We start from the raw sequence: 21,632 nt of genomic DNA on the forward strand, positions 1-21,632 counted from the left end.
TGCGGTTCCAGTGATCATAGAAATCCTTATTACAAAATAGATCAGACATCTGATGAGACATACATTGTCTCTGGATTTTGATAAGGGTCTGGATTACATGCTTACTAATCACTTGCTTTTAAGCTATTGAACTCAGGAAATCTGCATGAAAGTCAATAAGAGAGGCAGGAAACATTCACTTCTGAATAACTGCTTTGCATAGGTGCAGCTATTTAAGGCTGAAACTTTTTTAAAGAGAGAAAACTTTTCTTGTAATCAAAAAATTAGTCACAGAGATCTGTTTATATCAATCTATGACAATCCTGCCTGGATTCCACCGACAGAAATGCATATCAGTTGGACAGTACGTTATGAATCTTCATTGTTTCTTATGAAAAGATTTAGTGCAACTCCTAAACCTGCCATTTCTGAAGGTGTGAAAGCTGCTCTTCTCAAAAAAGTGCAGAGTGTCAGCAGAGTGAACGGAATTGCATTAAGAACAGAGAGAACTACTGTTCTTATTGAAAACAAGACCTCAGTGGTGACCCCTGGAAACACAATCACTCCTGGAGCAACCAGTTCAAACATCATAAAAAGCCAACGCACATTTTCAGTTGTGAAAAATTAAGTTCTTAAGCACCAGGAAAATAGCTTTCCTCAGGAACTGTTCTGGGGAAAACTGCAACCAAAGAGATCCTCATTTACAACAACCATTCAGGATGGAACATAGTTAAATTGCCCACACAGCAACTTTGCAGTCCTGGAGCTATACAAAAGTATTCAGCCCTTTTTATCTTTAATTCTTTATCTCAAAGGCTTGCCTATTTTATTTTGAAATTATTTTTTCAGCTAAGAAGGAAAGAAGCTTGTTGGGCTGAATCAGTAACTCAGATGATTTCTGCATGTAAATGTTCAACATATATTTTTCTGATGCATGATGCCCTAGCCATTTCCTGGAACTGTGGCTGGAAACAGCCCTTTATTGCTCATTTCTCACTGCTAAAACTCAATGAAATTCAATTATCACAAAAACAGTCAGTAGGCTTCAATTTTGCGTGTCCTGTTACTTTTTAAATTTGGAGTGCCTCCCAATTGCTGTCACAGCTATTGCATTGTCTAAATCAATTGCCATGGCATGCTCACTAAATTGAGAAATGTTGTTGTGAATGCATAAGAGGTCTCAAGTATCAGCAGAACCAGATACAAACAGGGAGAAAATAAAAGGTAGGGGAATTTTTCATCTGCTAGAAAACTTTATTCTTTTGTCTGATTTCCTCTGAGGATTCACCAAGAGACAAATACTTCACCCTTTCTGCCTGCATGTTTGTTTCAAAACTTCTTAAGCAGACAAAAGTACTGCTAAAGCAGTGATTCAAAGAGGGATGGTTATACGGAGAAATTTTATGGTTTCAGGCCTGCAAATTCATTTTCAAACTCAAATATTGTATTCTGTTTTCCAGACTATAATTACAGAGAGATGTATTTAAGGCCAGATTAAGTCTCACATATTCTGGTGTTTATGGAAAAGCAAAAAATAGAAGAGATTGGCCATGTGATCAGAGACTATTTCCACTCTATAGTGGGGAAAGGGAGAGATGAGGGGAGATGGACAAAAAGTTCTATTCTTCCAATACACCTTTATCTAAAGGAGGTATAAAGCATTTACCTCTCCAACAACATTGTGCTTCAGTCTGGTGGCTATTGAAATGCTCTCCCTTCTGTTTTTATAAGAGCAAATCCAAGAGAATGAACAAACTACCCGGCCAAAGTCACAAACTGTTGTTGCCATTTTTCAGCTTTAAGAGCACATACATGTTTCCAAGAAGAAGCCCTGTGCATTTGAAACTAAAATTCTGTTTCCACAGTTATACACATGTATGACTTTGACTTAGTCACCCAGTATGTGGAAAGAGTACATGGACGTGAATAAGAGAATTTGTTAGAAATTGCGGAAGGTAAAGAGAATATTCATCTTGGAGAAAAAGACCCTAAGCTTCTTCTGTATAGCGTGGGGGAAAGCCACAATTTCTGTCATGCACAAGTATAAATCTAGTGTAGATCAGATGAATTGCACCCAAAGAGTGCTCATTTCTTTATTAAATTAGCCCAGAAAAATAAAGATGCAATGTCTGTGCAAACTGGACAAAAGCAAACAACAAACCAAAAAACAACAGTGAATTGGCTAACTGAAATCTTGTTATTCTGGAATTAAGCTGAAATATTTCACAAGATTTCAAGATTATGGACTTTTCATCTACTTGACCAAAACATTACCATTCTTGATTTTGAGGTTTTATCACCACATTAAAAATATAAATTGTAATTGATTTTTTCCAATTAAAATTAAGCACATTGTGCACTTCCTCCTCTACAAGCAAATCCACTCAGACACAACTTCAGTTCTGAAGAGCATCAGGCCTGTATGCCTTCACACCTGTGAATTCCCAACTAAGGGTTAAGTAATGCTTTTCTTTGGAAAACTTTAGTACCTCCGTAAGTTAGAGAAAGGACCTGGCTAGGAGGTATAAGAGCAAAGAGGACTTGGTGTCAGGCATCAGCCCTTTGTCTTCTATAAATTCGGTCATCTAAGTCTCCCAGTAAACCACAGCTCATTCTTACTCAGTACAATTGTATCAGTTTTGCAGTTCTGTATCTCAGAGATTCATATACTTGAGCGTGTTCCATTCCCGATGTTTTGAGTTTAGAAGGGTTTCAACGTAGTTGTAGTTGTGGGCTACAAGGAGAAGCAGAAACAACCAATGAAAGTAAGGACAAGGGCATTCTCTTCCTTGTGTTGTCAACCAGTTGCCTTTAGGGCTGCTGGCTTTAGGAGGATCTTGCTTGATTTGATTCAGAGGGACATGAGTAGGACTTGAAGAGGTTTTGTAGGGACATTTTGTAGATTGAAGGAGTGAAAAAGAGAGCTGCACCTGTCAACTGAGGTTGGGGGAGGAATGAATTCTGGTCTGTGGAGGTGAAACTGAGGCAGAAATTGACTAAGAGGTTGGATTGGAAAGTTTGTAGTGGGAATCAGTACAAATGAGTAATGGTTGGGGGGCGGGGGGCGGGGAGAGCAGCAGCTGGAAATAAGAAATAGGACATCCTTTATGAGGGAAAGGATACTTAAAAAGGTTAGATGAGGAGAACAGGAACAAAACAGGAGTCCAAGATGGACAGGTGACATGAAAACTATCTGAGGCATGGTGGAACAGAATGGTTCACACTGCAAGGAAATTGAAAGGAAGCGTTTGCTACCAAGACCATATTCCTCTATCATAGTATGAAGCTTAAAATCATTAAATTTCATCTTTTCCCTGCTATCAGAACTGTAAATATCTCCTTATTTTCTAGTTGTGGCTTAGGAAGTCTGTTGTAATTTTCTGAGCTTGAAGAAGTGTCTCTGCAGTAGATTTAATGATTCTAATCATGCTCATGAAGATCTGATACACGATCATATATAGGACATGGCACACACAAATCTTAAAAGGATTTAGTTGCAAAGTCAACTGTTCAAATTTTAGGAAATATCAGAACAAAGGTTGTCAGTTGAAAATAATGAGAGTTTCTCAGGAAAAGCAATCTTGCCTTCATTACATGTGATTTCTTCTGCAAGACTCCTGCATAATATAGTGCACTGAATAAACTTACTGTGGTATGGCTTAAAGTCATTTAAGAAAAGAGTATTTTTTCTGTAGGTTCCTTTCTTCAGAAGATGAAATATTGGAGTGTGGTAGTTCATGGATTAGATGAGAGGTAAGAGGAAAACCAAGAAGCAGCCCTTGATTAAAGCAAATGAAATTTTCCAAGGAAACTGGACTCAATCCCTGACTCTGAGGGACAGAATTCACACCTAGGTCTAGAAAACTCACGTAAGCCAAAATGAGTCCTAGATCTTATTTACCATGATTTTCTGAGATTGACTACAAAATATTAGAGGTTTTTCACTTAATACCTCTGTTTTTCTTCTCAGTTGATAAAATGTTGATAGCTCCAAACCTCACATGGTAGACATTAGAAAATCATTCACAAAATGATCACTGTCACAGACTGTAATGGCAAGCGGATTTGAAAAGATCAAGAGGAAAACAGGTTTAAGACAAGCAAATAAGGTGTGGGTTGCAAAATAAACAATGAGCAGAAAATAACTGATTGAATAGTCATTGTTAAGCAGCATTAATTTTAGAGCAGTGAAAAATGTTGTATTAAAAATGCAATTTGTGAAAGAACAATTAATAATAAGAGGCTGATGTAAGGCTGCACTGGAACTTCTTAACTCTTCCAAGCTTGCAACCTTAGTAATGCACTTTTAGCTTAGTTTTGTGTACTTTGAAAACTAAGTGCTTTTCATTTTTATTTTTTTTTAAATGTAAATTTTGAATTATATTAAGTAATTTGGTCACATTTCTTATCTATTTTCCTTTACTTTCTTGTGCCAAAATCTCAAGTGTTGCAAAGAGTCAAAAACAACCAAATCAGTTATTTTGTTCTTATGCAGTATTAATTGAATATCTGTGGATTCATTTGCTTATTCAGTGAAATAGCTCAAGTATAGCACTGAACAAATGCAGCTATTCTGCTTTTTTGTTTGTACCTAGTCTATTTCTACATTGCATTGTGCTGGATACTAGAATCACTTTGAATGTGTAAATTTTAATTCTTAACTGCCTTCTAAGAAAATGGTGAAAATTGCTTCTCTCTAATTCTGCCTTCTAGACTCAAGAGCCTCTAGGTTTGTATTACAATAGCCATGCCTCTACCATCATTAACTGTTACAACAGCAGAAAATCTCAGGTAGGGAAGCTCAAATCCCTGCTACAGCTCTGGAGTGACACTAAAGAGACTTTGTTTGGGGTACTATCTCTCTGATTGTGTTAGTGCAATTCTGGTACACTAGGGTGAATAAAAAGCCCACTGATTTTACAGATACCAGGAAGAATTCATTGTGACTGCACAGGTTTTTAGCAGCAGTTTCTAAAGCCGGTGGTAAGCCCTGCGGTTGGGAATGAACTCTATTTCTGTGAGTACTTTTAAATAACCTTAGTGGGTGTCCATGTAATGCCTTGTGTAATCAACTGTGAAGAAGTCTCAAGTTTTCTCTTCCAGTCCTTCTAGCTTTGCAGAGGTTCAGGTCTGGAGCAGTGTGTATAAAGCTCCTCAGCAATCTACACATGGTGACAGATTTTCCCTGAGAGGCAGGTGGTGTAATGAGCATCACTAGTCTATCATCTCCCAGAGGGTCAAAAGGACAGAGCTTCAGCAAAAATATGTGCTGTAGAACTTGTGGAGTTTAAAAAGATAGATGTCTTTATATTTTTATTTTATTTTATCTGAGAATTTAAATGTATGAAGCTTATACATGTGATTCTTACTAAAGCTTTATTTCAATAGCCATGTCATCATCAGCTTTTAATCAAAGGAAAACTAAATGATTGCACTTTATGCTATCTTCTCTTCCCTTTCCCCCATTACCCTGGTGCTGTGGCTGTGCCATGTCCCCTGGTAGATATCAAGCTGTAACACTGCATTGTACCTGTGTGTAGCCCTAGTTATTAGCAGTTGCAAATGTTTTTCAGAAAGTCACAAAGAAAAGGACAAGGCTCAGAGTGATGGATGGGAAGACCATGAAGAAACAAAACTCCTTTAATGAACTGCAAATCTTTATAGATCAGTTTCTCAAATAGGCTTGTGCATTGTTGCATGCACTAGTTGGAAAATGTGGCCTAATTCATTTTCTCTATGCCTGTTAGTGACTCCATGTAATTATAAGGGGAATAACTCACAGAGTCTTTTGATGTGTGCAGACATGCATCCCTGTTTGAAACACCGTGCACAAGACCCTGTGACGAGAAATGTGTGGAAGCCTAAGATGTCATGTGATATGTTTGCTTCATGAAGTTTAGTAAACACTAGCAGTCTTGGAAAGCAAAGGTTATTGACTGCTCAAAGTGAGCATGTTCATTCATGAAGAAATTGCATTTTTTAGTAAAACACTGATTATTTAATGTTGAGAGATTAGTGCTGTAAAATGATCTGATGTTCATCAGTACTCTAAGGGCTCTTTTATGAGGACTTGCATCTTTGTAATGATTTTGCATCTTTGGCTGCTGGAACCCAAGTAGTAAAGAAGGTGTTCTGGGAGTCTCCCCTTTGTATTGCCAGAGGTCTACATTGGGGCAGCAGTTGTAGAAAAATCTCTATAATACACAACATATCAGCATCCATCCTAGGCAACAATGTGAGTACAGCACTGTCTTAATATCTGCATGCAGTCAAGAGCTTGCAACCTTTCTTTTCAACAGATCTAGCCTCCATTATCCCTATTTGAGATTAATTAGTTTACATTTTCCCATGTGTTCAAAGACTAAAGCTGTACCCTTTAAATAGTGCAGTTGCAGTCATGCTTTTGCACCTGTTTTGGGGCACGCGGCAGTTCTGGCTGCCCCTTACACAGCTGTGCAAAGGATATAGCATAAACTAGGCTACAGGATCCTGTCTCAGTACTGGACTTCATATGCCTCAGTGACGATGTACAAGCACAAGAAAAGAATTTATCTAGATTCGGTGTATTTGTGGTGAGGTCAGATTTAAAAGTTCAGCATATAGATACTACCACCAAAGTCTGCATCTGCTTTGCTACTATTTTTACTGCTTTACTGACACTACAGGATAAGAAAAAAAAAAAAAAAGAAAGAAAAAAAAAGTTTTGTCATTTTCTTAATCTCTGAAAGCAACCTGGAGACTGACTGCATACAGACAGGAGATTAACAATAAAGTCACTTACTCAGGCTAGTATGATTCATCTATAGTCTAGCAAACTGGTGCATGAAACACAGCTGTCCTCCCTTTTTCAAAATGATCTTCCAGACTTCATGCCAGCTGTAGTAACTGAGATGTAAATGACCTTGAATGATTACCAGTAGAGGTTCAGAGAGACACAGGCAAGGAGTTCCTACCAGATGAATTAACTTCTAGCATTTACAGGCATGTGGCAGCTTGGGGAAAGCCTAGTCCTTTTACCTGGCACGATGGGGGGCAGCTGAAAGGAATCAGACCTTCTTTGTCAACGATAAGTGCCCTGCTGTGCAAAGCCAAGGAGCTGAAAGGAAGAGAGCAAGAAAGGGCTAAGTAACACTGTAGAGAGGCTCTATTGTTAACTACTTGTCCATCCTGTGTTTTGAAAGGGCATCTAGGTAGGAGAATTATATGTACTACTCAGACTGGAGGATTACATCACCCCACACTGCTTTTCTTTGTGTCCCAGCTGCCGTTCTCACCTTCATGGCAATTCAGATCCTGTTAGGAGGTGTATTTTGAACGTTATTCCCCTTAGTCATAAATGTCTGCCCTACTACTTGTTGGATAGTGTCAAGATGCAAATGTCAGTACTTACAATGGATATTTTTCTAGTAAATTGTCCTATACACAGTGTTCTCATGAATCTAAATTACATGTACTTGTAAGGTACTCTTGGAAAGGATTAATTTTATGAATGGAGGAAAATGGCATTTAACTTGCATGTTATCCCAAGGGTATATAATGTAACAAGAAAACTGCTGAGTGATGTAACTTGTCCTGAAGCAAAACAACTCGGCTATGTAGGTGTTGCCTAGAGCTCAGCAGAATTGCAAGAGATCCTAACGCTGCATATATTGACTTCAGTTCACTAGCAGTATACTTTTTTTTTTTCTAGGCAAGAAAAGTGAAAAAAAAAAACCACTTGATGGTTATTATAGCATATTTTTCTTGAAAATCATGGTAGATATGTGTCTCCCGTAGTTTGCACATTGTCTGGTGAAAATTTGATATTTATCTATTGATTCAAGAGGTCAAGTTTCCTTCCTTTAGCTATTTGATACAGGTAATAGTAAGACTGTTAAAACCTCCAAAAGTTAATAGTGTTTTCTCTACAACAGGGTCATCCAGTGCTACTTTATGTATAAATTAAAAATTCTTAATAAAAAGTAGACATATTTGTTTCTCTTAGACAATTTGAAAGACAATATGTATCTCCATACTTCAGATAAAGATATAAAGATTTGTCTTTGTGACCAGTCCTTTGATACCATCTATCTGCTCCTGTCCAATGCAGAAGCCTTCTGTTGGATGTTTCTGCTGTGGTGTCAGGTACTGAGCTGCTCTGTTTCTAAGCTTGTATTTTTAAGATGAAATCTTTCTGAGTACAATTCTCTCATTGATCTCCACACTCTAGAGAGAGATGCTTCAGTATGTGCTTCTCCCTCAGTTTCTCCCTCCTTAAAGTTAAAAACTGAGGACTTTATTTCAAATTCCACAAGGAAAGACCTTAAGCAGAACTCTGCCGCAAGATCTCATACACAAAGAAACATTAACTGAGCAATATATCCCTTGAATTCTTAGTACTTTGCTATCGCAGTGACTCCTGTACCTCCTATTCTGCTTTTCTGAATTTTCTTGTTTCAGCCCCGGGCTCCAGAGAGTGCTGGTGAAGCTAATGAAAAGGCGAGAAAGATGTATGCTTAAGCCTGGTAACCCTCTATTCTACAATTCTTAATAGACTCATTTGTAACACTAGGGAAGCTAAGCAAGGACTAAAATGCCAAGTGACAGAAAAGTCAGCCATAGTGGGAACGGGTCTCTGATCACCACAGGTTCAGCTGAGAAATCAGCGCAGCATACAGAATGGTCAATAACAGAGAGAGATGCTTCTGTTCTGCAGTAAAGAAAATTGCAACCAGCAGTTGTACAATGGTTAGATGGCTTCTGAACAAATTAAAGTAAGAATACTATTTCCTTTTTCAGGTTATATTATCCAGTCTCTGGTAGTATACTAGTTAGTACTCCTCCATCACTATTAAAACTGTGTTTGCATTAGTTTCTGTTTTTCAGTTCCTAAAATAAGTAATATCAATAAGCTGCCATGCCAGTCAAACTGCCTCCATATATGTACTGAAAGACAATTCCTTTGGGGTACCTTTAAACTGTAATTGACAGCACCTCTTGCTGTAGCATGTTTCTAGTTGCTAAACTGTCTGTTTCCTTGATCCACACAGTTGTCAAAACTGATTCTCAACAGCCAATAAACCATGAAAAACAGAAAAAAAAAAAGAAAAAAAATAAAAACAAAAACAAAGGTTACAAATTCCTTCTACTGGAGGGAAACAGTCTCAGATTATACCTGAGTAGTGCTGCAACCATCTCAAACTATTTTCTCCTTTTACAAAATCTGAGAAGGGCAAACAAATACAAGGTTTACTATCAACTAGTTAATAATTCCCAGTGGAAAACAATCCAATCAGTTTAGTCTCTTTACCTTTCTTTGTCCGTTTCTGGGAATATCAAGAGTTCCTGACTGAATTTGCCAGTGAAAATTATTTGCAAATAGTCCTTGATAATGAATAGTCATAACCAGTGAATAATAGATCAGCAAATTACTGGTTACCACTATAGCATTTTGAGAGGCATGCAAATCTTCCTTTTCTCAAATATCTTGCCTTATTTTTTGAAATATTTTTTTCTGGGTATTTGTAAAGGTAAAGCCTAGTGTATTAAAAGTTAGCAGAAAATAAACAGAGAATCATAAAATTATCTGATAAATAGTTTGTAACCGTTACCTGGTGTGCAATCCATGTGCTAGGTCTAGATACTGTTTATTTCAGAACTGTGCAAGTCTGGGTATGGCCTTGGACACGTCTAAAGGATGATTAACTGAGGAACTGCTAATCAATAAGACTGGAAGAAACTAATTAATAACAAATACTAGTGATTTTTTATTTTGCATTCCTTCCTCTGTTTTTATAGATGCAGTTACTTGCGCACCTGACAACAGCAGGGAAAATACAGTATATGGAGAGGTACAGTTGCAACTGTAATTGAAATACCTATCTTAGGACATGGAAATCTGAATTCTAGTGACTGGTACACACACACATGTATAGCTACATTTTCTCCATTGTGTTATTCCTGTTTTGTTAGCTAGGCATGCTAACTTCTGCTATCTTCACATTGTTTAAACATGCTCAAAGATGTATAGTTGTTTCTGTTAATAATAGACATGAAACTAATCTGCAGAAATTTTAGTACAGGCTGACTGTTTCTTCTGCGTTCATCAGGGCTTTAGCACAGAGGGACTCTGATCTATGACGGAAGCATCTAGTCACTTTTGTGAAGGGAAAATTGTAATCTTAACTGCTCAGCTATAATAACTTGGGACTTAAAACCAACCTGGCTTAGCAGGCAAGAACACCTCCTTGAGGAACCAGGCTAAACTGGCTGGAAGCAGGAGTGCTAGAGGGGGAACAACTCCATGTTAGGGAACGTAAACTCCTTGCTGATAGGATAACAAATGCTGCAGTGTTGACCTGCAATCTCTTTGTACTCAACATGGGCTTAATTCACCTCAAGGGGTACAAAAAAAAATCCCCATCAATTTGGTGTCAGAAATGGAATTGCTTCTCATTGGCAGAAGGGACTGGACTGGAACTGGAGGGGAGACCCGACCCAAGCTGGCACCACCATAAGAGGTAAGAGATCCTAATTTTAAAATTTCACTCGCATGTGATCTTCACACCTACCATGTCTCCCGTCTGTCTGTCACGTCAGCCGTAAGCAAACCTTATGCTGTTTTCATTTGCACTTATAATGCAAGGATTGGGGGAGAATTAAGGGGATGAATGCTTTGTGTTTTGTTAACTGAATACTGGTAAATTTTGTGTTTTGATTTCTGAGGGTGTTTGAGAGTGCTGAAAGCTCAGATCATGCCCTGGAATAATTTCCATTGGTGACAGGCCAATAAGAAAAGGCTTTTGTTTAGGCAGATAGGAGTAGACTCTGAAAACTTTTAACTTTGAGGGGGATAAAGAGGAAGCTATCTCTTCCTGGGGATGCCCAAACTTCTTCTACCCCTTTGCTGTGAATAAGCCTTACATTCATGCTCCCTTGCTGAGGAAAGTCAAAAAAAATTTGGAAAATGGGTCAAAGTCTGGTCCTGTCTGGATCCAAAAGGCCCATTAGGCTCTATTTGCCATGATTATGGTTCACTACTGGGAAAAAATGAGAGCAAGCCATGTGTCCAACCTGTCCACCAGTGGAACAGCTGTACGTGTGGCAAACCAGAACTGCAATTTCCAAATAAGGGAACCTTTAACCTGGATAAATTAACTTAGCCTTCACCACTACCTAGAAGAAAATAAACCAAGAAAAATGGATGGGGGGTCTTGGTGTATTTTTGTTTGTTTATTTGGTTGGTTGGTTGTTTTGTTTTGTTTTGTTTGTTTGTTGGCTTGCTTTTTTTTTTTTTTGAGGAATGTGGGATAAAGAAGTGAACAATCATTGGCAGAAGTCTATGATAACTAGCTTGCAGAATAATACTACAAAAATAGAAAAAAAAAAAACACTGAAAAGGTTGTCAGGCAAAAATAAAAGTAAGGATCCTTCTAAAACTTCAGCTATGGTACCTAATGGTACCTAAATTTCTGTACTCAAGCACAGTACCTCGTATTACTGCACCTACCCCTGTGTCTTGATCCTCTGAAAGATCTCTTAGAAACCTGGGTGTCAAATAATGTACCTCTGCTGCCTGTAATTTGGTACTGGTAGTTCCAGTTCAGAATCCTGCTGAGGCAGGTATCCCTGTAATTACACTGGAGATGTCAAACACCTTACTTTATACCTCATGTGATTCAGGGTTACAGGTAGATGCAGATTTGGAGGGTTATATTGCTCCTCACATGAATTCTGCTGTAACCTTGTTCATTAGAAATACTCTCAAAATCCTAGTCGATACTGGAGCTTCTTAAACATTCGGAGCTCAGAAAGTTTGTTAAAGAAAGAGGAGAAAATAGATGATCAGGAAAGACAAATTTGGAAGTTTGTCCAAGAGTTGTGAAAAATCAACACTTTTGTTATCCAGAGTCACTCAGTTGCTCCTAACCCTGTGACTATTCTGATCTCTACCTCCAGATGCTACACATTTTTCTGTTATTGACATCCGTTCTGTCTTCTTCTCTAGCTCCATATACCTCAATTTACGTTTTTTGTTTGCCTTTGCCTATCAGGGACAGAGTACACCTGGACTAGACTTCCCCAAGAGAATTATGAATTCCCCATTGTTTCCTGTCAGTGTTTAAAATGAGACCTAGATTCTGTTACACTCCCAAGTGTCTCAGTCTTAGTTACAGGAAGGGGACGATCTTCTGGTAGCTTACTCCTCTTTGGAGGTCTGCCAAGAGGATGCATTTCATCTTCTGAGTGCCTTGCCCAAGAAAGAATAAAAAGCATCCCAAAAGAATGTGCAGTTCTGTAACCAACAGTCTGACTACCCGAATCATATAATTTCAGAAGGAAAGCACCAACTAACTGCCTCCAGAATCTCTGCTGTCTTTTCAGCTCTGAAACCAGACTACCAAGAAACTGCTTTTCTTTTTGCTGGGAGCATTTAATTTTTGCAGACTGTGGGTTCTCAGCTATTCAAGTATTGCTAAACCTCTGTGTGATTTAACCTTTGACTCTATCCCATAGACCTACTGCTCTATTTTTTCTTTTTTTTTTTCTTTTTTTTTCTTTCTTTTTATTTTTTTTCCTACCACTTTGGAGCCTGCTGCAGCAGGTTTTCCTCTGTGCTTTTGTGCTATGATACATGACTGTTTAGACCTTGTTGAGAGTGTCACCACTCCGCACTCCAAAATATCAGATGTTCCTTTATTTAATCCAGACCTTGTTCTCTTAATGGGTTGCTCTTACCTGAGGAATGATGTAGGCAAACTAGTTACAGGATATGCTGTTTGCTCCCAGTTCAAAATTTTCAAAACATTTTTTCTGCCTGCAATTTTAAGTGCACAACCTGCTGAGCTTCTGTTACTCATGTAAGCATGTACCTTCACATTGGGAAAAAGTGTAAATGTCTACACTGATTCACAGTATGCATTTAATGCCTGTCATTCTACAGGTCAGATCTGTAAACATCGAGGGTTTATTACCTCCTGTGGTCTGCTCATCTGGCATTTCTTATGGTCACCACATCTCAGAGTTACTATAAGCTATTATGTTTCCTACTACTATCTCTGTGATGCATTGTTCTTCTCACACAGGTGCATTAGATGAAGTAAGCCTTGGCAATGCATGTGCTGCTGCTGCTGCTGCTGCCAAGAGAGCCTTGATGGTTCTCCAGCAATATTTTTAAATATGGCAGCTCTTAACTCTGACCTCTCCATTTTATTGAATACCTGGCCAAATTACGGGAGCTAACTTCAGAAGAAGAGAAGATCTCATGGCTTTAGTGTGACTAAACTTTAGTGTGATTACACTTGAATCATATATGGAGATATCATGCCAGCAGACCAGTAGATTCCCTCTCTTTGATTCCTACTCTTGAAGGTGCAGCTCACTTGATTGGACACTCATGCAAAAGGGGGTTAACAGACTCCATTCTGTTATTTTGGTATGCACTTATCACACACACAAAGCCCCCAGAAGTGTGTAAAGTCTGCCACATTTACTTAAGCCATGGAATGGACCAAATTAGAAACTGACACTGAGTGTATTGAAAGGTTTTTATAGTGTCTCCCCAGAGCCTTCTCTTCTTCAGGCTGAACAACCCCAACTCTTTCAGACTGTTTTTGAAAGAGAGGTACTCCAGACCTCTAATCATCCTCATGGCCCTCCTCTGGATCCACTCTAACAGGTCCATGTCTTTCTCATGCTGGGCACCCCAGAGCTTAACGCAGTGCTCCAGGTGGGTTGTCACAAGAGCACAGTAGAGGGGGAGAATCACCTCCAGATTTTGTCTTCATCTCATCCTCATCAGATAATCCCTGTGTATTCTCTCTCTCCTCCCCCCTAAAAGTGAACTAAACTCTTTTCCTCATTGCACTCCAGCATATATTAGCACAAGCTGAGAAGAAGGGAAAATGAGATCAGTACTTCACACGTGTGTCTTCCGTAGTCTATCTGCATTGGAGTCTTTCAGCCAACACAAACTGCGCTGGTCAGAGTTCATTCACCTGGTCCTCCAAAGTGCCATGAGAACAGTATATTAATTGGTACCCTAAATAATCTACTGTCAAGTCTTGATAACAATTTCTGTGGACATTTTTACCTGCTATTTGCAAGAGGACTCACATACCCACTGCTTTGAAAGGAAACAGCAGGAACTTACTGATTTTCTACTGAGCTCAAGTGGACAGCCCACACTGTCTAAAATGACACCAGAACTTCTGTTAAAACAGTCAGGGGAGAACCAACAGTTCAGTTGGTCAGGCAGCAGAGAGTTGATGTACTTGACTACATGTAGGCATCTTGTGTCATTTGGGATAATCTAAGGTATCAGGCCCATTTACTCAAAGGCAAGTCCAGACGGGAAGGTCTTCCCTATGTCTTGAAACATAGCTGCCACCTCCAGGTGGATATCTGGTAACCCAGATGTCCTAAGTAAGACACTGGTGTTGTGGTTTAACCCGGCCAGCAGCTAAACACCACACAGCCGTTCGCTCACTCTCCCCCCACCCTCTCTGGGATGGGAGAGAGAAACGGGAAAGTGAAGCCTGTGAGTGGAGATAAAGACAGTTTATTAAGACAGGAAAATAATAATAATAACAATAGTAATAATGATAATAGTACTACTACTAATAATGTGTACGAAACAAGTGATGCACAATGCAATTGCTCACCACCCGCTGACCGATGCCCAGCCTATCCCCGAGCAGCCGGCCCCCCACCCCGGCCAGCCACCCCTATATATTGTTTAGCATGACCCCAGATGGTATGGAATACCCCTTTGGCCAGTTTGGGTCAGCTGTCCTGGGTCTGTCCCCTCCCAGCTCCTGCTGCACCCCTAGCCTGCTCGCTGGCAGGACAGAGCAAGAAACTGAAAAGTCCTTGGCTTGGTGTAAACACTGCTCTGCAACAATTAAAACATCAGCATGTTATCAGCACTCTTCTCATCCTAATCCAAAACATAGCACCCTACCAGCTACTATGAGGAAAATTAACTCTGTCCTAACTGAAACCAGGACAACTGGAAAAGGTTCTACATAGCTGTGTGTGGGTATGAGCTGAACCCATAATATTAATCATTTATATGTATAAATGTGTCATTACTTTACAGATAATAAAAAACATATATGATTTAGCCATGGTTTTAATAACAAGTTATTCTCTTTATTTGGTAAAAAGAGAGATCACCACTTTCTATCCATATCATGCATGCTGACAACTATGTACACATAGTAATATTTTTCTCCCTTCTTTAATCTTCCAGTTACAGTATCACAGTATCACAGTATCACAGATTTCTAGGTTGGAAGAGACCTCAAGATCATCGAGTCCAACCTCCGACCTAACACTAAGTACTCCACAAGAAGAGAAGATGAAGTTCTCATCTTCGAGGACTGTAAAAAAGTTCTGAGGCCTCAATCTGAATTAAGTTCATATAGGATAAAAAATACTTTTGCCAATGTTACACTAGTTCCTGGGTTGACGGTAATCTCTCTCTCCTTTCAGAATATTAGTGTAAGCATTGTAGCCTATATCAGAACAGGAATGTCATGAAAAAAAAAAATATCACTATCCAACTTCAGCATGCCAACAACAATTTCTAGTCTGGACACAGGTCAGATATTGACATAGTCGTCAGGTTCCTCAGACTTCATTTCATTTTTTTAGTTGTCTCTTCTGGTGATTTATTTACCCAGACTGATTCTTTGACATAGATTTTTAATTGTAGCACTTTCACAGTAGTTCTAATTTCCATGGTTGAAGAAAAATCTTAAATCAAATTATTATTCAATATCTTTAATTAATTTGCTGGTTCTACCTTTTTTAAATAATTGCCTTTATTGAAGACATATTGGTTGCAGGAATCATTCGTGTGCTCATCTCCACAGATTGAGAGTCACAAAAGAGAAAGCTCATCCTTCTTAATGACTGTAATCTATTTAGCTCTTCATAATTTACCAGTTGGTTAGTATTTGAACAATTTGAAATGCCTTCAAGTCCGTTGCAGGGACCATGGTATAGAGCTTGAAATCCCGATGCAAGTTCTGACACGTCCTTGCTTCATGACCTTGCACTCTGGCTATGGCCCAACAGCAGATGTAGCAGTGTTTCCCTGGCTCTATATCCACATGTGTGCGCTAATTATGTTGTTGGTAAAATATGGGAAAAGATTTAGGTGTTGACATGCAGTGTCTTCTACCCTGCACCTCTCTCCCACGTGCTGCTGATGGCGAAGCAAAGGAACTTTTGTTAGGCAGTCCTGGTTGACACTGGTCTAGTCCCTACTGTGGGTATAAGATCAACGCTCCAGAAAATGCCGTCACTCACGCTGACATTTTGTTCAAGTGCAGAACTAAATTGTATTCAAACTTCTCATCTGTAAAATGGTAATGATCTACCTTGTCAGAATAAAATATATTTGTCGCAACTCAGGAATGGTCCTTGTACATGTACAACTGTATACAGCTTAGAAGGCACCAGTATGTTTTACAGATTTGATAGGTAGCTCTTGCATTTAGATATTAATATCTTGAATTTTAGGAGGTAAAGATTTTTTTTTCTGGCATTTGATTCAAAACAATGTATTAAAACTTATGAATGTTTGTCACAAAAAGCTTTATTAGAAACACAAAATAATATTAATAATAATAGTCATCTCAATATCATTTAAGGAGGAAATTCCAATTCATGACTTTTTTCATCTCTGAAAGGGAGACGATATTTTGGTCTTTTTTAAATTTTTTCCCTTAATATTTACACAACATGAAGGTAAGGAAAATTGTTTTAAAAAAAACAGCAAGAAAAAAAAATACCTAAACGTACATTTTAGGGCTTCCGAAAGTAACAAATGGAACCAGAAAAGCAGTTGTTAACTTAGTTTAAAAAGTAGACATCAAAAAGAAAAGATGTGGGGAAAGAAAAGGTGTAGGGAAGCCCCAAAGATGACCCACAGTCTGTTTTTAATCATGCCACTGATTTTCTGTCACAGTTCTGGCGAGTCACTTATTCTCCCTGAAAAAAGCACCAAAGGGGGTTAGTAGACCAATTTCAGTTGAACATCAGTGCTGATTTGCTGTTAAAATTGCATGCTTTATTAAAATTTCTGCCTCTTATTCTCATTGTTGTTCCCAGTCTCAGCCTGTAAAATGGTGATACCACTTTAGTGTCCCACAGGAATTTTGTGTTTCAAAATCCACTAATACTGTGCAAACAATTGTTATGGTGATAAGCAGTATAAAGCACAGTATTTTAATAAGATGCTGTGGAAGAGCATGCAACAGGAGGCTAAGCATAACAATCCTATATCACTAAGGATTTTCAATACCAGTAAGCTGTGCTTTCTAGGCAATCATAGAGAGCAAAAGAGATGAAGAGGAGATATGGAAGGAATACAATGGATTTCTTTGCCCTTCCCTTTGTTATCAACGTAACGTGAAAAACTTCTAGAAACTAACAGGACCAGTAAAACAAATATTGAAGTGACTTCAATCTTTAGCATAACAAAACAGTTGGAATGTTCCAAACACACAAAGTAAAAAACTACATTTTCACAGAACAGAAAGTGGGGAGGGAATGCTTCAGTTCAGTGAAGTTTAAAATATTTTACTTTCATAGAAACAATAAGCATTTCTTTCCAAACTTTTCTTACAAAATATCAGCTTCTGGTTTTGATTCCAAATAAATGTTGATGTTATCAGAATCCTTAGGGAGGAGAAATGCAATATTTTAGACTAACATGCATAAAGAATCAAGTTATCTTAAAGTCATACTGAGCTCTAAATCAGCCCCATTTTAGAACTGAAAGGAGAGGAAAATCCACACAGCAGCACATTCTGCTGTGCCAAATGTGTATGTACATTGCTCATATTTCTGCAGCTCATATCCTTTATCACTGAATAGCCAATGCCTGACAACCTTTAATGTATGTATTCTCACAGTGTGAGAATTCCCTTAACATGAATTTAGTGACAGAGCACGGAAGCTGTGTGACTAAATGAATGACTTGCCAATGTTCACCCAGGCAGTCTGAAGTCTCCTGCTTAGCAGAAAATTGAATCCCGGACTTCAGATTTCCATGCTAATGCCCTAACCTAATACTAGGTTCCCTAATACTGGAATTATCCTTCCTTATTTTGTGCTATTCAGGGAACATTTTTTTTTTTTTTTTTTTTTTACTGCTATAGAAGATCAGTTCCCTGCCTTTACTTGTAGCGATTTGATGGGTATAGAGCTCATCAGTTCTTGAATGTGTATTTTAAACTATGTGTGAAAGGCAAATGATGGATACAGAGCTCATTAGTTCTATGATATTTTGTACTGAGTGCAAGGTATTTTCCTAACGAACAGTTAAAAATGTGTGTTTTTCCACTCTAACACTGTCCCAGTCTCATGGCAGTGTGTCTCAATTAGTTTTTATGGCAAGGGAGACATGCTGTCATTCAGCAGTATTACATGGGGGAGTATGCTGAGTACCATCAAACAAGTAAGGAACCTTTACACAATTGCAGTCTAGTCTTAGTCAAGTAGGAGGATACTGAAATGAAGAAAAATTTATCTAGAGGTTATCATTGCTATCCTCTTAAGTGGACAGACCATCTTAAAAAGCAGTCATAGCACTGGGAGAAGGGTGGTAGTTTTGAAACCTGAGTGCTTCTCAGCACCAATGAGAGTGGAAGAAGTGATGACTTTGTTCACATTGGTTATACAACTGGATAAATGATTGTCCTAACTGCGTTCTTCTGCTTTGCAAATAATTAAAATAAAATTGGGCTGATGTTACTGTTAATCACTCCTCTCTTTCTAAAAATAGCATATATTTTAATAAAAGGAATTACAGGAGTAATTTTTTATTACGTATCCATATACATTCTTTCCATTGATAAAGTATTAAGTATTCTTTGAGTCACAAACCTCATGAAAATTTGTAGCTCAATAATAGAAAAAGTTCAATATTTCAAGGGACACATTCAGATGGGAGTGGTTTTCAGTTGCTACTTAAAATAAGGATGAAGAAATATAAAAGGTGCAAATTAAATTTCATTAAAAGGATGTGAAAGCTATGCCCAAAAAATTGTTTCTCAGAATATAAATCAGCCAAAAAGCTGCTCACAATGATGGGAAAAATAGGAAAGAAAGATAATGGTAAATCAACAAAGATGTTCCAAAAACTGAGGTCAAATGAAATCAGTCATGTGAAAAAGAAAATGAAGGTACAAAATAGGAAAATGGAGAATACTAACATGACATATAGGCAGAGGTGTTTAGACTTGGTAAGTAAAATGACCCAGTGAAGTCACAAAATTTTGTAGCCTACTGAGTGCATATAAAATTTATGAATATTTCTGAAAGTGACCTGCAGGTGATTGATAGCCATCATGGATGCTTAAGAGATGGAATATAGATATAGATATTCTAAACAGGGTACTGGAGAAAAAAAAAAAAAAAAGACTTGTATTATAATTTCAACTGAATTATACTCTAAGCTTATAGCTTATGTGGAATAATGTCAGGGATTTACAATGAAATTATTTCTAACATTTATTTGGGAGAAACACAGGATATAAACTTTTATAGTTTGAAAAATATACAGAAGAAAAGTACATTTTTCTGGACAGTTTTTTTTTTTTTCCCCTTAGTGAAGCAAATTCCAATATCAAAAGGTTTCTATTTACTGTGTTACTACTGTATCAGTTTCTCTGGACATATTTTTACTCCTGATCTGCCTTGTTACTGTTATCTAGAAGTGAGTCTGAAACACGGCTCATACAGCTACTCTGTGTTTTTAAGACTAGAATTTCCTTGAAATGTAAAATTCTGTCCAAGCAACGTTCTGCAGACTAATATTAAGAAAGACAGGAATCCAAGATACTGAATATAGGAAATCTAAAATAGATTTCTCATTCTAGGAATGAATCCATTTCTTTTACACTATAAAATATTTTGAGATACTTTTAGTATTGCAGTCTCTCTGTAACAGCAAAATGCATTCTATTCCACTCTGCACATCTAAAGTAGCCAGAGTTTTTCCTTATACTTCCTTGTATGGCTCTCAGCAGGAAAGAACAGGTTGATTAATTCAACTTAATGGAAACGAAATGGCATCTTTCATGAAACAGATACATTTTTTGAGACTTCTCACAGTTGGTCCTGGAAGGTAATGCAAAGATTAATGCAGTGGGGTGCCACATGAGATGCATTCTAAAAAGGAAGATGCATTTTGCACAATGCATCTTTAAAAGTACACATTCAAGGAACTTTTTTAAATCTCTGCTTTATGACTGCAGAGTTTCTTTTAGCTGGAACAGAGGCTTGGGACTTTTCTCTCAACCCTTATCTCTTGCGCTGTGTACTAGGCTGCACGATATAACCTGCATGACATGTTGTCTGGAGGATAATTGTGTGACTTGTACTGCCATAATGGATCATAGTATGCAGTCAGATTGTTGAGCCTACTTGAAGAGATAAGTGTAGAGTGTTCTTTGAAGTGTTTTAGCTGGGCTTGTCCCAGTTAACATCACATACCAGATAAAATTTTACAGAGTGATGCAAGTAAACTGAAACTTACTGACTCTTAAAACTACATTTTAGTGCTTGTGGAGTGTATTTCAAAAGCTCTGGATAGTCCCTGGGTAATATCACTTTCCCTGAACTTTGCTTTCAGCCTGTCTGTTTTCTGAAGTCATTTCCATCAGGATATTCAGATTACACAGCATTAATCCATAAATGTCATTTAGCATTAAACTCTACTCTGGTAAAACAGTAATTAAGAAAGATGACACTAGTTTGTCATCTCAGCTTGTCTGCAAGACAAATGATAGTGTTGACTATTAATTACCGTTATCTGCTCAATAAGTAAAAATTTCAGTGATTTGAACAAAAGCCACATATTAAGAAGATTAATGTACCTTTTAAACCTAGGAGGAGAAAGGAGACTCTGCTGGGAAAGTAAAAAAAAAAAAAAAAAAGATATAATTATTAAAAGCATTTTTTACTGAGGGTAAAGTATATAGAGCAGTACTTTGACAGTTTTACTAAATGAGTTAACTCTTTTCTCTGAAGTACTTTACAATTTTCTTAGTTTGCAAATTCTTATTAAACTGCAAAATTTTAACGCTGATCCTTGAATCAGTTTTATCTTTAAATACTCTTTAAAAACATTAAAAATATGGAAAAATGTGGATTATGTCTCTGTTAGAGGAAAAGCTATGCTTCAAGCCACTTTATGTCCTTGTTTGTATGTCAAAGACAAATCAAGCAATTTTGGCAACATTGCACCTATTTTCTGCTAGGTTTGGTATCTTAAACCCACCCTGAGAGTACATTTACAGCCTTACCATTCTCGGCCTGGGCCTCAGTTTCAATGCTGCAGATATAACAACTGCATTTTTTTATAACTGTATTAACAAGAAAAGTTCTACTATATTTCAGTCTTGTACACAATGACAACACAGTTCAGGAGTCTGTGACTAGTCGTTGGTCAATATCACCCTAAAACACTTACAAAACATGAAGTTGCACTAACTATTTTATTAAAAGAGCTCCAAGGTTTCCCTGTTTTGAATGACAGCATTGATGCTTGAGTTCTAGCAATCGGGAAACACTTGTGCCCTTCTTGGTTTGTTCCCATGAGCAGGGGAAAAAGGAGATATTAGTGATCTTGCTCTCCAGTCTTTGGGAGAAAAGTA

General features: G+C 37.8%; 1 protein-coding gene across 12 annotated transcripts in view; it reads left to right on the forward strand.

Moving 5' to 3' along the window:
* Nucleotides 1–2,781: 2,781 nt before the first annotated feature.
* The window catches only part of LOC310897338 (uncharacterized protein), a 103,330-nt gene continuing 84,479 nt past the window's right edge, over nucleotides 2,782–21,632 (forward strand). For 2 of the 12 annotated variants that reach the window (XM_083830825.1, XM_083830817.1), the window contains exons 1-4: nucleotides 2,782–8,103; nucleotides 8,419–8,483; nucleotides 9,757–9,809; nucleotides 10,421–10,478. In XM_083830825.1, coding sequence (XP_083686951.1) covers nucleotides 8,063–8,103; nucleotides 8,419–8,483; nucleotides 9,757–9,809; nucleotides 10,421–10,478 — 217 coding nt within the window. In that variant the 5' untranslated portion in view covers nucleotides 2,782–8,062. Of the gene's footprint in view, nucleotides 8,733–9,756; nucleotides 10,479–15,211; nucleotides 19,316–21,632 lie in introns of those variants that run through there. The other 10 variants (XR_014582229.1, XR_014582230.1, XM_083830819.1 and 7 more) reach the window with 10 other exon arrangements.

This window comes from Anser anser, assembly GCF_964211835.1.
Source record: "Anser anser genome assembly, chromosome: 3".
Lineage (NCBI taxonomy): Eukaryota > Metazoa > Chordata > Aves > Anseriformes > Anatidae > Anser > Anser anser.